The following is a 17442-nucleotide window of genomic DNA, read 5'->3' as shown; positions in this document are numbered from 1 at the left end:
CACATTTAATCTATTTTGTCATAGAGCTGTTGACAGCAGCAAACATACCCCAGCCAAGCAAGGGATCCTTGATGGAATCTTTTGCTACTCTCTAAAAGAGTATTTTCTAGAAAGAAAGAAAGGAAATAAAAATAGGAGGATATGATGCTTTGAGTTATTTTAAGAAGACAAAGGGCTTTGGCAGGCATCTGGTTACTTGCGTGGGCTCAATCAACTCAGAAGCTGACTTCCTCATCAGCCACAGTGAATTACAGCCTCACAACACTCTTGCAAGAATAAATACATGTTATTTGCTCCATTATATGAGCAGATTGAGCAAGTCATCCAAATAAACACAAGGAAAGCCACTAACTGCCTTTAATGAATTTTAGTCTTACTGTATCATAGCCTTCAATACAGAATCTTCCCTTCTCCTTTGACATCTGCCTTGAGGTGGAAGAAGCCTCCCCCCAGTACAAATAGGCCAGGAATTTTGATACGGATGCAGCATCCCAGCACTGCCATAACTTTTAGCAACTTTGAACTTCAGAGTAGAAATATTTCTAGAAAGCAGCGCTATTACTGATAAATGAGAGCAGATCTTCCATCTGAGCCAGCATGAGTAGTGAGTCCATCCTGGCCTGAGGACTAAATGTGAAAAACCTTCTCTTCAGACTTCTTGGGAGTGTGCTGAGTGCATTGACTTACTGCCCTGTGCTAAGGAACACACTAGGTCAGGGGGATTTGACAGCTTGTATTATTATTAATGAGATATAAGACCTTTCACTTCCAGGTCATCTGTTTGAAGTCCAGACAAACATTATCAACATCTGTTTTGTGGCCTATGCAATATAAGCCTTTTGTTTCTTTTCAGACAAATTAACAGAAATTATCATAATTTTGACCAATTTCCAAATGAAAACATTTTAGATGATGTCATTAGAGGGAATTGGAATAGTGCTAAAAGTTGTACTACATAGAGTTACAATTAAAGTTGTATAGGAGTACAAAAAGAAAAATTAAAAAATATAAATTATTTAGCCCATGGGGAAATTTTCTATTCCAGGTTTTAACAAACAGCTCATTTACATTTCTGAAATTATGTTGAAGTCTTGCATAGGACCAGATGAAGCAATAAAACCACTAACACATCAAGGAACTGCACCTAAAGCCACAAAAAAATTGCAAAATAAGTATTTTTTTTTATGGAAAACATATATTTTGACTCATCTTCAGATGTATAGTACACATTTAAAATTTATGCACAAACATTCTGAGTTACAGTAACACTTCATTTGGCCAAAGTCTGACAAGGAATTTTCTTTACAAGAGTTGACCAGTGAAGACAATCTCCAGTAAGCAAAGCTGTTTGAAACTTTATCTTACTTATTCCTAAGGAGTAAAAGAAGACCATATTTTCTTGAGTTTTCTTCTGTTGCCATTCTCAAAATTTTAATAATATATGTACTATTATTTCTATTGGTTTTTTTAACAGACTAAGCAGGTAGACAAATAGTAGATTTTCTTAATGAAAAAAAAACCACAACATAAACTTGAGCCTCTACTGAGAAGGCAGATTTTCAAATTATTAGATTTTTCAGGCATATAAAAATAATGTATTTGAGGCCAACCAGAGAAATTTTTGTTGCATTATCTGCTGTTGGAGTAATGGATTGAAAGAAAGACCAAATAGCATTGATATTGTCTCCAGCAGTGACCACAGCCTACTCAGGACATTTAGGGGTAGCAGAAAGGAATCATCTCCATCCTTCTCCCTCCTGGAGAACAAAGCACAACAGTGGTTCCAAGGGTGATCTCATCTTCCCTCTCCAACTCTTCTCCTCCTGCCCTGGTGTGTCCTCTCCCGTGGGGCTGGGAGAGCCCTGTTGTCCATCACATTCTGTCCTGCAGCAGTTGCCATCTACGCACCAGTGGCTCTGATGGTCTGGAGTGGCCCAGAGGGCAGAAAGCAACAACCATAAGGGAAACCCAGTAAGGACTGTAGCAAGTAGACAGTGGTGCTTCCTAAAATTCTCTCTTAGCCTCTAACAGCTTGTACTTCTGATACTTCCAGAACCAGAGGTAGTCATTATTAGCTTGCTTGCTTTCTTCCTTCCTTCTTTCTTTCTTTCCTTCCCATTTTATCTCTCTTCTCTCTCTCTTACACTCTCACTTTCTTTTTTTTTTCTCTCTGTCTGGAGGTGGCTTAAGCTTTGCCATACGTTATGCTTTTTTTCTTTAAGAAAACATGTATATGCACACACAAATAAGTCAGTTAAGTAACAAATATAAAAGTTTCAATAGAAAATACAAAAAAGTCTTAATTTTTCTCCTAGTTTTTTAAGCTTTCCAATGGAAACTCTTCACTGAATTCAGCATGCACTACTAAGTAGATTTTTTTTTTCCTTTCAAACTTCATTATTATTGCAAATTAGCATTCAAGATAGGAATTTCATTGGGGCAGTTGTTTTTCTGGGAAAGTGACAGGAATGTGGAAGAAGAGTGATTCCATTTCCTATTCTCTGATAGATACGTAACCACACAAGCCTTTTACTTCCAAACATGGAAATTTAAGTCAGCCAGATTTTTGTAGTTTCTGTTTTTTTATGTATTCAGATTTTGATCCTCAAGTCTAAGTATAAAAAAGAAAAACATATTTGTATGAGTTTAATTTGAAGTATAGGTTCAGGCATAAACTGAAAACAATTATACTTTTGATATGGAGTTGGCTTTCACACTGAAAAAGAAAAAGGCCCACAGTTTCTATAGCATACTATTTTTAGACAGCTCAGTGTTTATTCTAATCATTTTTTCCATATTACTATCCAAAATATCTTAATATTTTATAAGGTGGTTGTCAGTCACATGTGATAGTGCTCCCTAAGCACAGCTTTGAAGAACTCTTCTCTTTGTACCTTAGTACAGCAACTCAAAGACTGAGCACCTTCAGCTTTTAAAATGACAACCAGATTTCCTGCTTTCCAAGCTTTAAAATTAAATCAGTTCAAACTCTGTTGGATTGTATTTATGAGTGACTCTGAGAGTGCTTCACATTTTGTTACTGTCCACTGATAACAGTCTATTTAATTTGTTTTTCCATACATTGCAAAACTCTTTTTTTGAAATTTCTAAGGCTGCAAAATTAGACTACAGTGGAGCCTATGACTTCACAGGTCTGTAGCTTCTCCCTTTTCCTGATGTGCCGCACCCTGGATGGAACTGCTTAATTCATCAAAGGTCAAGCTGATGAACTACCTGATATATAGGGGCCCGCAGAGAGACAGGCCCAGACACAAGGAAACTTCACCATTTTGCATCTTATTTCATCTTCACTATGCAATTGGTTCCCATGCAAAAGTCTATTTATTCTTCATAGGAACATATTGGGACTGACCCAGACTCACCATAGATTAGTTAAAGGAATGTATTCAGAACTGTATTGACAGTATCTATGTTTAAACTAAGCATTTTCATTGACCTTTGGACAGGACTTTTTTTGCCTTTCTTTTTTTTCCTCTGAAGCCAATTAGATCAGTCAAGATGACATTTTGGTTAGTCTTGGTTTAATTAACCAGAAATTTTACCAGAGGAGGCCTCCTTCCATGCTTTTAGCTCAGCTTTCTAAAGAAACAAGTTTATGTAAGCACCCTCTGTTAGTCTCTATCTTTGTAATTTCTGAACCTGGAAGCCATCTTGTACAAACTTTTAAACAAGAGTAAAGACCTGAGAAGCAATAAAATTCCAGCAATGGAATTAGGTTGTTAAGGAAAAAAGGCTGAATGACAGAGCCTGCCACATCACTTCTCCTTTCAATAGGTACCAGAGGATATTTGTTGAAAGAGTCTTCTGAATTACCCTAACTGTGGGGATGCAATACATGCAGCCAACTAGTAGACACAGTTGCACTAGAGTTGGCTCTGGTATGGCTTAAAGATACTCATATTTTCAGAAAATTTTGAAGTTAACAACTGCTGCATCTCAAGTGATTTTTCCAAACATACCTGTCAAGTTATATGTTGATCCAACAACTTATGTCTTCATTCCCATACAGATACAGGAGTTACTATCTATATGAGTGAACTTTAAAATATCATGAGCTATCTGAACATAATATTTCTGTTCACTCTGGTCTCAAGAAATACAAGACTTACAGTTTATCTGAAGAGCTTTTCCATAATGGAGACTGGAAGGAATAAAAGCTCAAGGGCTTATTTCCTTAAATTTCTAATCAATTGAGCCCTATGGGCATGAAAAGGTACACAAACTGGACTGTATAAGATACCTGTCAGGTCTGGTTTGCTCAGACTGGCATCTGGGATTTGATCCCTTGTGTTCCTGAGTTGTTAACTCGAGTTCCTGTTTCAGTGGTATACCATTATAGCAGGCTTCTCTCTCCTCTTTCTCCTTTCTTCTTTAAATGAACATTAAACATGTTATTCTTTTGAACATTAAATATGTTTTTCTAGGGTGTATTTCTTTCTGTTGCATTTTGATTAAATAGCTAGCTATAGTGACCCTCCCAAAGGGAAAAATTTGTTACTTATGTGAGTGTGTTCAGCATCACTTAAGGTTTTCTAGGTTGAAAAAGTATCTTAAGTTTTACCTAAGAATGAGGAGGGAGCTAGTGCAGGTCCTACTGCCTCAGTGTAGAATACTCACATCTGGATGCACTGCTTAACAATCAAGTTCTTAAGTTTCTAAACCATCTTAATTTACTCAGTTCTTCCAAGGTATAGCTTCAGGCAGAGCACATTGTATGAATCTAATTTTGAAGTGGCAAATGTGTGCATTGCAGTAGTGAGGTCCCTATCCCAAATATTTACATTTCTGGCCAGGTGTAAATAATTAGGGGGAGTCTTGACTCTTATGAATACCTGATCATCTGGCAGGTTGGCACTTGGACACGTCCTGGAAAAACTCTAAAGCCATGTAAGCCATTGGGAACCTCAGCACATTCTCATGTGTGCCACAGAGTAAATTTGACTTTACCTGCAAAAGGGAGTAAATGTTGTGTTTCTGTTACTTTGGGCTGTTAGACACACAGCTAATTGTTCCACAGGACCTTCAGTGGTTCAGTAAGACTGACTTTGGTTTCATGTTGAGTTTGTCTTTGCATTTTTTCTATCTGTTCTATTAAGTAGTTGCTTCCTATCACCCTTGGAACAAAATAAAGAAGTTGTTATTCCTAGAAATATTGGGAGGCATGTTTTCCCTCGGGAAAAGGTACTATTTAATATTTTTCTTTTAATGAGACTTGGAAGGTCTTAAAATTAAAAAAGAATTAAAATAATAATAATTTACCCGTGAAGGTGTATATGTCACTTAATTCAAATGTATATGTTTGAGATAAAATTACTTTTTTTCTTCTCAAGCAGCACTATATTTAACTATTTTCACAATCTCATCAAAACTATGTAATTCTTTCTTACTACTTTATTCACAGTTATAATATGCAAGATTGTTTTTATTTACATTTTCTTTTTAATCAAATACATTTGCTTGCTGTTATGGCAACCACTTAAGAGAATTGATATGCTGTAATTGTTTAGTCATTGCTGTTGAAAAAGACCATTTAAGTTGATCTTTGATGTTAGTAGTAGTAGTGTTGCATGCTTTATGGAGGAAAGGGGGGAAAAGTGGGGAAAATCTTGAATATCAGGACCTATCCACACTGGCTATGACATTTAAACAAACAAAAAAAGTCAAGCCCTCTCTCACAATATGAAACATATGATTCTGGAGGGGTAAAAAGCCAACAAAATAAGCTTGTATACCTCTGAAAACAGGAGAAAATAATTTGGGATATTATTCAGTGGTGGAAGAGAAAACCAAGGTTATAGTCATATTTAGACTTAGATTCTGGTTTTTGCATTTAAAAAGTTGTGCAAATTATCTTTACTGAAACTGTTGAATGTAATGAGTAAAGGGAGCTGTATATGTATATTCTTATAAGGGCCTTGGCTTGAGTGAAGTTACTGCCTTCAAGTATTTGCTATAGTGGAGAACAAATTGGGGGCAGCCATCCTCATGTAAGTGCAATATATTTACTGCAGAAATCTTTTTAGAGGGTAGTTTGAATCAAATTTAGGATGACAATGGGAACAGAAATAGACTAAATTCTGTGAATTGTTTAGGAATTTTATCTTGTTTACTTGTTATTTATTTGGCACTGCATGTGTTATATTAGATGTTAATTGGTTGAAATATTTTTCAGACTAAAGAGCTTTTCCCAAAGGATTCTGGTACCTATACCTCTTTCTACTTACATGATATGTGACTTTCATTTCAAGTAACTGAAGTTTTTGTGTGCTTGTGCATGTGTTACATCTGGGTTTTTTAAGTGTAAGGATTTCTATACATTTCAAATACAACTCAGTGCCAGATACACCTGGCTTTACAGTTAAAGTGCTGAGGAAATTTCTGTTGTCTTATTTCAGGTATCTTGTGAGTGATTTTTAGTTATTATTCTTATTATCTAAAATTCTTGTTTAAGTGTCATATCAAATTACAAAATGTCATTTATGCAAACTATTTTACTTAGTAAAAGTATTGGTTTCAGTTAATCTATGTTGAATATATGTACATGTAAAAAGATCTATGTTTTTTCTTTTAAACCAGTATCAGTTAAAAATTAAGTATGCCAACATTCACCTGTTTTTTTTCAGAGTAATTACCAGTAGGTTGTAAAATTAAATTGGTTGAGCTGATTGGATATGTTTTCAAAGTACTTGTCCCAGCTAATACATTTTTGTTTATGGGTAATCACCAAAATTTTATTTTAAAAGTTAGACTTCTAGGCCTGCAGCAGGTAAATGTCTTTTTTCGTAATTCAGCATATAAAAGCATATTCCTTACCCTCCTTAGGAGTAATTGTGCCCAATCTTCTTAGCAGATATACCTCCAGTGTAATTTTCAGGCTCATGAATGTAACACGTGTTTAGCTCTTACAGCTAAAAATGACAGTTTATGAAAATGAAAATATTTGAAACAATAAGTTCAAACTACCACTCTTTAGCAGCTTTCCTTAAAAGGTGTAATTTTACTGATATTCCATCAGCAGATAAACTTTTAAAAACCTAATGGAACTTTTCACTTGCCTTGATTAGCTTTACTTGAAATATACAAGAGCTAAGTTACAAGAACAGGGAATGAAGTCTCTGTTTAACAAAAATTCCGCAGGGGAGCGGGGAAGTTACATTCTGCTTTTATTCACTGGGACCTTCTAATTTCACAATTATTTACGTTTGGAAAGAAAATATTATTTTAAAAGGTAGATGTGTGGTAGAGTTTATTTTAGAAATGTAAATCACATGGGCTGACCACAGGGATCAGGCAACAGGGAAAAATCACCATTTGAACAGATTGCTAGACCTGTGTGTCTGAAGTGATTTCTGCTCTCGTTTTAAGGCCAGAACTTCTCTGGTAGGTCGCTGCCTTTCTGTTGCGGTCGCCCCGATAGCTCCGGAGAGGTTCGGTAGGGGCAAGGAAACGATCCTTAAAGAGAGATGATTTTGCTTAGAGTCCCAAGAGCTGACAAGCGCCCTAGACACGGGCTCCCTCCACAAACGCCAGCCTGTTGGGCGAAGCGAGGCAGCCACAGGTTGGCTTTCCCCCGGAGCGGCAAGGGAAGCGCCCTCGGTGCCGCCTGCGGTCCCTGCGCTGCGCGGGGAGCGCCCGGCAGCATCCCCCGGTGCCGCTGCTGCTGCGGCTGCCTCTCCCCCGGGCAGCACGGCCCTGGCCCCGGCCTTCTCCGGGGCCGCAGCCGCGATGGAAATGAATATTTACATCCCCTGGAAAAGCGCAGCTCGCCACCGCCGAGGGGCCGGGCGGAGGCTGGAGCCGAAGCTCGTTATCCTTCCCGAATGCGAATGAGCCCGTCCCGCGGCTCTTGGCTCAGGTGTGCTCAGCTTTTGTTTCATTAGATTATCAATTGGGTTCGGGAAGGAGATCCAGAGCTTCCCGATAGCTCTGTGCCATATGGAAAAATCTGTGCTATTTTGATTATGCTCTATGTAAACATTTTAATATCGGATCCTTAAAATCCAGAGACTGTCCCAAAGGGGATTAAAACATAATCCTCTCTCTCTATAGCTGTAGTGGATTAATTTCGTATTCTCTCAGTGGCTGGCTTGCTCCCTGAAGGCTACAACAAAAAGACTCAGTGCTCCTTAAACATGCTATGGAATTGCAAGTTGTAATTGGAGATTTCCAAAGGACAAGTGTAAAAATGAAACACTGCTAATACCGATTTTTTTTTTTCATTTTGTGCTTTAAGAAAAGAAAAAGTCTGTAAAGATATTTTTAAACTTAGTTTGAACGTCACCTTTCCTGAAATCCCATAATGTATCTGCTATTTATTTTGCTTTATGTTTTTATGGGGATTTTTCTTTGTTCGTTTGTTTTTGTAGGGATTTTTTTTGTTTCTGTTTTCGTTTTTTTTCCCTAAACAAAAAAGCACAGGAAAACCTTTTCTCATCTGGAAAGTACGATAATGCTTATTCCTTGTCGCATTGTGATATCTCTGACATGTTAACCTTGCAACAAATCTAGGGTGTCATTTGAGTAGAATGCAGGGCAGATGCCAAGGTACCAGTCTGGGAGGGAACTCGGAGCCTTTTCTCGGGAGGAATAGAAAGGCAGAAATCCCCGATTTCCCCTGCCTTCAGGAACGGGCTAAGAAGTGACTGTTCCCTTTCCCTCCACATTCACCCCTGCTTTTGCAGCTCTGCCCCCTGCTCCAGTCCGCCAGGGCACATCACCCGCTCACCGGGGCGCACCATTGTCTCCGCCTGAATGGCAGATTATAGGGTTTGGCCTTTTGGCCATTAAATAGCAGTGGCTTTATTTTTATTTTAGCCACACAACACCAGGGAAAAAGAGGTAATTGGATTAAATTGATGTTCTTCCTTCTGGGATTCAGCAAAGCCCACAAACGCCTCCTTAAAGTGATAGAATATCGGGTCGTTTCCAGGACGCGTCTTTCCAAGGCGCTTTTCTCCCGGCACAAAGGCCCGGGAGCCCATCACCCTGCGCCGGGCCAAGTGTGCCCGAGCAGGGACAGAGGAGGGGTAGGGCGCTCTGCTTGAGAGGGCAAGTGCTTCTGCAAGGCAGGGAACCGCCGGCTGCCCAGACCCCCCTTCTGTAAACACAAAGAAAGGGGGCCTGGGGAATAGAAACCCAAATCCACTTGTAATCGTACAAGAGAATCGGGCGTAATTACTTGAGCAACCTAGATGAAGATTGATGAGGCTTTAAAGCGGCGTTTCGGATCGATCACCCTGCCCTTTGGAGCCTCCAGCCGGGCTTCCCCGGCTCGGATCGGCTCCTTTCCCACCGCCAAGGGAGGGAGAGAAGATGGAGGCGAGACTGGGAGAGCAGCAAGGCAAGCCCGGCGCATGTGATTCCGATCAGCTGACTGGGGTCAAGAGGCTACCTCGGTTTATTAGGAGATGGAAAACAATAAAATGAAAGAAAATAGAGTTTGTATCAATATTATCCCGTCCGCCACGCTGGGCTGCTGAAAGCTGTCACTGAAACTGTGCGTTTTAGCTTCCTCCTGTACGCACACCAATTCCTGCCTTCCTCTTTATTTATTTTGCAGCGTAAATGACAAAATATTGAGCAATAAGGGCTCAAATTGGGTGTTACAGTAAAGTAAAGCATTAACAACATGACAGTTAGATGCGCCGATACAGGAGTAATTTGGGCTAAGTGAGTAATTTGAAGTGCTGCCTGCGAGAGCTGGTAGTGAAGTGTGCGGGCAGTGCTGGGGGAGGAGGAGAGGGCGCATCCGAGGCGCTGGCCCCGGTGCGAGCCGCAGCCCCGGGCTCGGCTCGGCCGCCCCAGCGCCCGCACGGCGCTGCTGGAGGGGTGAGCGGCCGGGAAAGGCAGCGGGAGGCTCACGACTCTCTGCCCTCTGAGCAGGGGTCCCCTTATTGCAAGGGACATTTTTTAGCTGCGTGTAACAGTCAAACCCTGTTTAGTACCTCCTGAGATGGTCAGTTGGCCAGTTTCTAAAAGGCGCATCAGTCAGGTGACGTACCCACCTTCTCAATACTGGAGTTTTATTATTTATGTGTCAGATGCGTGTTTGTACACGTATGTGGCTCTGTGTGTTTATGTATGTATATATAAATTATCCCACAGGCTTTCGTGGGATAATTAAATCTAGAAGAATATTTAATACATAATATTTTCTTCGAAGCAAGTGAGCTTCCTAAGCACGGCCACTGTCAGCTTTAACAGAAGATGGCATTGATATTGAAGATGAGATGGTGAAACAGCGATCTTCTTGTCTTTTGGATTAAAGAAGGGTTGTTTTGATTTTTGTTTTCCTGAGTTAAAATTTAAAAATTTGTGTGGAGAAGGCTGCCTTTTACAATAGGTTTTCCCCATCCCATCTTTTCAATGCCCGTGAAAGCGTCTCGTTAAGGAATATATTTGAGCGAAGTATTGTTGTAGTAATTTTAAAAGGATAAGCGGCAGCGAGTTGAAACAAAATTTATCGTGCCGTAAATGTATTTAACAATGCTAGCCTTTATGCGCATGGGGTATTGAAATAGGTGACAAAAAAAAAAAAAAAAAAGGGGGAAAAAAACCAAAACCCAAACAATTAAACAAAACCCCTTGGTATTTGGATTTACTTGTCCGACTTGAGGTCTGGATCCAGACTTAAAAATAATGCCCCCAGGGCTCGCAGGGTCAGTGTGGCGGGCAGGGGCTGCGGGCTGCCCTGCGCTGCGCCCCCGGCCCGGCCCGGCCGCCGCGGGGACCCCGGGCTGCCAGATCGAAGCGGTGTGGAACGAGCCGCCGCTATCGCACATAAACAGTGATAGCGTTAACGAGGAGCAAAAGGGCATGAAAAGAGAGGGGACCTTCTTCTAAAAGGCAGCTATTTTTCACCCTAACCCCTCTGAATTTCGCTGCTGTGATTTATCTCGCAACCCCGGAGCTCACAAACTCGCTTGTGCCCCGGCCGCGGAGTTCAAAGCGCTGGCCGCGGGCAGGAGGGGAATGAACACGGCGTTTACAAACTGGGTTTACGAGGGGGCTCGCCGGGCGCTGGCTCGGCGGAGGGAAGGGCCACCGGGGATGGGCCGGCCGGGCGCCTCCAACCTGACGCCGCTGCCCTTGCCTTGCAGGCCCCGTGGTCCTCAGCACGCCGGCACAGCTCATCGCCCCCGTGGTGGTGGCCAAGGGGACGCTCTCCATCACCACCACAGAGATCTACTTCGAGGTGGATGAGGATGACTCGGCCTTCAAGAAGATCGACCCCAAGGTGAGTGCGGCGTGCGGGCGGGCGGGCGGCGCGGTCTCGGTTCCTGTCCCCGATCCCGGCACACGTGCGCCGGGGCCGCCCCCTCATTCCAAACTCCGCTCCCGTCTGCCGCCTTTCGCTGCATTAAAAAAAAAAAAAAAAAAAAAAAAAAAAAAAAAAAAAGCGCAATGTATTAATGATGTTAAATCCTCTATTACGGCAGCGTACGCGTTTTCCAGCAGCCTTTCTCGCGGTGCCTTTGTATGAACGTGGTCAGATTTAGTAGTTAAGCCAATTGCTCTGAAATCCCTGGAGGGAGCAGCAGTCCTAGCCCGCAGCCTTCCCGAGACACAGCGGAGGGTTTTACGCCTTCCGAGGTTCTCGGAGAATCCCGTTATTTCAAAAACGTTAGTTTCTACGTAAGAAAATACGGCGCATTTTGTAAACACTTTGTAACTGCTGAAATGAAAGTTAATGCTTGTTTTCTGGGGGAGAAAAGAAAAGGGGGGAGGGGGGAATAGACATGTACCGAGGACTTGGTTCCTGGGAAAGCTCTGGTTTTTTCTGAAGTCATTTACTACTACCAATTCCCCAGCGCCGCCCCACTTCCCCCTCCCTTCCGTGAAAACCTCCAGCCCAGCCGCAACAGAGCAGGGAGGGGTGCGTGAGTTGAGCGGAAACCTTTGCGTGGCTTTCTCCCCGCGGGAACGGCGCGGGGGATGCCACGCGGGGGAGGAGGGGGCAGACAGAAGGGACGTGTCTAACAGGGCGCTCCTCTCGTCTGCATGTCTTTTTATTCTTATCGCTCTTGCTTTATTCCTTTGCTATTGCTCTGGAAAATGTTGGAAGAGAGGAAATAGGAGAGGTACTTTTACAAAGACCTTGGGGTTGGGTTTTTTTAATGCAGAAATATTATAAATAATTTCCAAGAAAACTCCTCGTCTGAATATGTTTGCAATGAAGTGATTTCTCTTCGGTGAATAATTTGTCAAACTCGGAACTTTCTTCGCAGTGCCAGGGTAAAAAGTTTCTGTCAGAATCTCTGGGTATAACAGTTTCGCTGAAGTGCACCCACTGGAAATAGCTGCTAGTGGGTGTCACTCAGGAGATCGGCCTTTTTCAGCACTTGTTGACTATTAGGATCCTTGTCAAAATCCGCGCTGTTAATTTGCGTTTTGATTTAAAAGCCATTTTAAAGAAATGCACCCTGAGAAGGACCAGGCAGTGTGATACAGACGGGCGGCTTTGGATTGCGTGCAGTTTTGTAAGCACGCACATGTTATTCCCTCTGACTGCCCTGGGAGCTGAGGGGCTTGATTGCTGGGAGTGGAGCTGGCAATCTTATCACATTCGTAACGGATTTGTAGGTCAGAAGTAATACTGTTGTTCACTTTATTGGTGCTGGCTCTCACCTATGAATTTTATTTTCTTCTTTATTAGTACCTGCACCAAATTGCTAGTTGTGTCAGGATCGCTGCTTGCTAAAAACACTGCTTCACAGATACGTTGTGTTTCCTCGGCTTTGTTCAAAAGCCAGCAGAAACACAACAGCACCGTACAATAAACCCTTCAAAACAGAATTCTTTCCTGACTGCTGAAAAAGTGTAACTGTATTAATAAGTACGCTGGTGTCTGACAGCTGCTGATGGTGATCTGGAGTTAAATTCCAATATGCTTGTACAACCAATATTTCCCTATTCTACAAAACTATTCCAAATGCAAAGTCAGGACTCTGCCCTTAAGTTTTCTGCTTTACAGGACTTAAACAACTATCCACAGAAAGGAAAAATCCGCAAAACATAGCTGCCTCTTGTTTTTCAAGTGAAAAACTTGATCCGATATTGAAACGCTTACCCATATGCATTTTACTTCATTTATTAGCTTGTAATTAAATAAATCAGCAACAGAAATTAAAATCTAAATCACAAAAAGTAATTATCCAGTGTATTTCAAGTGCATTTTCAAATATATAATTCCAATATTCAAGCGTTATTATATAAGCAGAATCCAAATTTCTTTTGAATATATTTAAATAACATTTCAAGTATATTTATGGAATGTTAGAAATAGAACAAGCAATATATATGAAACGAGAAATGTAAACTTGTTAAGTTCAGACACTTCAAAAGACAATTAACAAAAGTACCGTGATAAAATCTACCTTTTAAAATGGTATCTTCTTTTTAGCAGAAAATGTCCTTGAAGTATCCAAAATGGCAATTTAACTTCTGTTCACCAAATCACAAAACACCAACATCCACAATTTCAAAGACAATGTGAGATCACAATATTTGATACAAATTAAAAGGTACATTAGGGTTTGTTCAGGTGGCATATCCAAATAGCTTTTACTCACAGAAGGTTTACATAAAAATACCGGGTTTTGTTATAATCCGTTGGTACCGTTTTTAGGCAGAATGGTCACAATCAAATTACGGCAAATTTTCCTTTCCAGGTAACACACTTTCATTTCTTTTCTTTCTTTTTTTTTTTTCTTTCTTTTTGTTTTTCCCCCACGGGGAACTGCAAAACTGTGACGAAGAGGAATGATGCTTGCTGTTCTCATTTGCTTTTCTTTGTGAGGAGCCTAAGCTATATTCCTTTTTAAAAGAGAATATTATTTGCATTGTCAAGTGGAAATATATGACTTTTCAAACAGGCATCTTAAACTTCATCGGGAAATTAGCAGATTTATCGGTCAGGCCGCTTTTATAGTTACTCTCTAAAGTTTCTCCAAACTTTTCGGGTTGGTAAGTATTTCCCTAGCCAGTCGCCACGTTTGTTTGGCCGCGTTTTCCAGGGCCGAGTGAGGTTTGCCCTGAAAGAGGTCTAAGTTGGGCAAGAAGTAGTGCGGGCACCTCCGGCACTGGAGGCACGAGATGAGCTGCAGTAAAATCCCGTTGAGCCGGTCCCCCAGGCACGACTCGTCCCAGTCCGATTCGCGGGGATGCTTTTCGCATTCGTAGGAAACCAGAGTCTTCATGTGATAATTATTCAGGGGCTGGCCCGGCAGCTCCAGGTGCCGGTCCCGTAAGGTTTTGAGGATGGAGAGGCATTTCTTCCTGCAGCCGCCCATCTGCAGTCTGTTCTCAGCTTCCGCGAACTGCAGCACCCAGGCATCGCTCTCGGCCGAGCTCTGCTTGCCGGCCAGAGAGTGGCACTCCTTGGACAAGAGGTTGAAGCCTTCCGCCTTGACCTCCGCCACCCGGTTGGGTCCCGGCCAGGGGATGTGGGGAAGCGGCCAGTGCGCAGCACTCCGCGGCCAGATCCCCGTGCACTTGAACGCTGGAGTGATCTGCACGACGTACCGATCCCTGATCCTCAGCTTCACCTCGCTGGTGTCCGCCACCATCTTTACCACGTCTCTGTAACTGCACTTATCCACGGCTTGAGCCACCAGAGTCTGGAATCTGGACCGGATTTTGCGAGCGGAGAGGTAGCCAGACGCCGTGATGAACTCCACCCAGAGGGACATGCTCCTCTTGCGCCCGTCGCTTAACTTTAACACAGCGCAGCCCGGCAAGGAGCCGTCGTCCACGAAGTTGAAAACCCCCATTTGGTTCAGATACAGCACGACTTCAAACTCCGTGGGGGAGATGACTTCCAGCCCCTCGTAGCGATTGTCCATCTCGTTCAAGGAACTGATGAAGCGAGGCTCCTGCACCTCCACCTCCTTCAGCACGTCCGACACCACTTTGCAGACTTCTCGGATCGTTTTGGCGATTGCAGCTTTCCTGGCTTGGCATTTCTCATTGTAGTATTTATTCAAATGATACACCAGCTTGGCCTGGGCCGCGATCATGTTGGGGCAGAGATCCGGATTGTATACCGGAGTCTCGCAATAGGCTGTGGGATCCAATGCGGCTGCTATGGCTGGAGCCAACTTCAGAGGAGAAACAGGCTGCCGCACTCTGAAATGTAACAAATGTTTTTCAAAATGCGCCGGGGCTGCTGCTCCTCAGATGCTCTCTTCCTGCTTTTTTAGATCAGCCGTCTTGAAGTGTGTGTGGCGGGGGGGTGAAGGGAGGGGGAGCGGGCGGGGGACTGGAGGGGGCGATATTTTTCCTTCCCCTTTTTTTAAAGGGTCCGTGAGTGAGAGGAAAGCATCGAGAGCAGCACCTTTCCCAGCAGCAAGAAAAAACAAAAGTTGCACTGAGACACAGCGAGGGTTCCAGTAGTCAAAATAATAAAACCTCTTCGTATTTATTTATGTTTTCCCGTAGTAATCACCGTGTGTATGCAGGGCGGTTAATCAGATGGTGGAAAAAAGTGCCGTGTGTGTATGTCAGAAGAAGCTGGCTGTTGGTTTGTATAAGAGCCCAGATGCACTCGTGTGGAAATTATAAAGGCAGGGCCAGGCAGGCGGGCGGCCAATCGCCACTGGGCTCGTCACTGCAGCCTCTTTCAGCTCGAACCCGGCTAATTAATCCCTCTCTAGGAGATAGATATGTATACACAGCCACACACACACGCACACGCAGGCACATATAGAAAGGTAGAAGGTTACCGGCTAGAAAGCCGCCCCGGTCCTCTGTACACTCGGAAATCAAGAGAAATCGCTCTCCTTTGGGTGTAACTTGAAGGGTATTGACGTTTCGAGAGGACTTGGCAAAACTGTGCCGCTCCGTACTGAATCCCTGCGTGCCTCCTCATGGCCGGGACGTGAATGCAGGTGTATTAATGGGCATCCATCAACTAGGGAGCTACAGACCGGGCTCGCTCAGGCAGGAGCACAGGCGTAAATTCATTAACCCCCACTCGGCGTCACATCACGCTGTCCTTTTCCTCCTGATAGTTATCTGTAACTGCAAGCGAGAAGTAGGTTTGGAATTTTTTTTCTCTCGTGAACCGGCCAGTGAACAAGGCAGCGGATTCACGGCAAATTTAGTGTTCTTTGGAATAAAATATTGCTCAGAAGTCCACGATTTGTATTGTTTTAAAGGATCTTCTGACGGGCTCTAATCGATTTTAAGGTTTAATGCATTTCGGCATTGTCTCTGCCTTGCTTTTTGTATTTGTACCTTATGAAGGGAGAATCAATCGCTAAACATATCTGTCAGGTCTTTTTCACGTTCTTTCCAAAAATCAAGTAGCAGATAGAGACGGTAAATCTCCTTTGCCAATTCTTAGCGTCGTTTTTGTATTCTGTATTGCTCTCCGATATGTTGTGAGGAGTGGATGTTCGGCTGCTTTTCGAGACGCACTATAAGTACCTATTAATTTCAAACCTGGAGGATTTATCGTACAGCGAGCTGTGTTAGCAAGCTGCGCTTAGTAAATGTGCACACGGGAGGCACGCTAGCGACTGCAAACATGCTGGCTTGCTTGTCTGACAGTTTGGGGTTTCGCCTGTGTGATGTGTAATTAGCAAATTTCGCCTTCGGTACTTTAAGTGTTGGTAATCGGGACATTTATTTGCAAATAAGCTGGAGTGGTAAGCTCTTCTGCTTCACAGCATTTACTGAGCTTCACTTCAAGAGAGCCCTAAATTTTATATATATATATATATGGAAAAAAACCCCTAAAAAAACCACACCAAAGCTTTTGATGGCTTGGAATCTTTAAACTACTGACCCATTAACTTTTCCTAAAGTGACTGTCACGGGCATATCAGTCGCTGAGGAGAAGTCATACCACAAAGAACATTTCACGACATTTATTCAGCGTACGAATGCGACCAACTTTATTGCACATAGCGGAGGATTTGTGACCGCGCGCTTGGCTCCCTCGGTCTAGCGGTTGTATGGGTGTTCCCGTGCCGCTCCCGAGGAGGAAGCCGACCGGAATCCTTTCCTGCTCATGAATTGAGCAGGGCTGGTGCTGTCGCTGAAAAACTGCAGGTGACCGGTCGTCTCGAAGCAGCTTACCTCTTCTCGGCCGCAGCCGGGAGAAGGAGATCACTTTCTGGCTCTTTGGGGCGGAGAGGAGGCAGTCTCCTCCCGGGCTTTCTCCCTCTTCCGCTCAGTTTCCCGGCCGGGACACGCGTGCCTCCCCCCGGCCGCGCTGGGACCGGCGGCGGCAGCGGCGCAGAGCTCCCGGTCCCGGTGCCTGCCGAGCCGCCGCCGAGGAGCGCTGCCGCCGTCCCTGCGCCGGCCCGGGGCTGCCGCCTCCCTCTCTCCCTCCCTCTCTCCTCCCCTGCGGGGCGGTGGCGTGCGCGGCCGCGGCGCTACGAGCTCGGGGGCCGGCCGCCCCAGCCTTCCCGGAGC

General features: G+C 43.4%; 2 protein-coding genes across 8 annotated transcripts in view; one reads left to right on the top strand and one right to left on the bottom strand.

The window, feature by feature from the left end:
* Positions 1-17442, top strand: part of NBEA (neurobeachin) — a 459156-nt gene that overhangs the window by 298714 nt on the left and 143000 nt on the right. For all 7 annotated transcript variants that reach the window (XM_077173791.1, XM_077173789.1, XM_077173793.1 and 4 more), the window contains one exon: positions 11121-11257. In XM_077173791.1, the coding sequence (XP_077029906.1) occupies positions 11121-11257 (137 nt within the window). The remainder of the gene's footprint in view (positions 1-11120; positions 11258-17442) is intronic.
* MAB21L1 (mab-21 like 1) lies at positions 13084-16624 on the bottom strand. Its single transcript, XM_054654748.2, has one exon. It carries the CDS (start codon positions 15036-15038, stop codon positions 13959-13961), a length of 1080 nt encoding a protein of 359 aa, XP_054510723.1. The 5' UTR covers positions 15039-16624; the 3' UTR covers positions 13084-13958.

This window comes from Agelaius phoeniceus, chromosome 2, assembly GCF_051311805.1.
Source record: "Agelaius phoeniceus isolate bAgePho1 chromosome 2, bAgePho1.hap1, whole genome shotgun sequence".
In the NCBI taxonomy this organism is placed as follows: Eukaryota; Metazoa; Chordata; class Aves; order Passeriformes; family Icteridae; genus Agelaius; species Agelaius phoeniceus.
This window is presented reverse-complemented; position numbering and strand designations above follow the sequence as displayed.

Bases quoted from the DNA above. Each gene is read 5' to 3' on its own strand.
- MAB21L1 (XM_054654748.2), bottom strand. From the start codon at position 15,038: ATGATCGCGGCCCAGGCCAAGCTGGTGTATCATTTGAATAAATACTAC.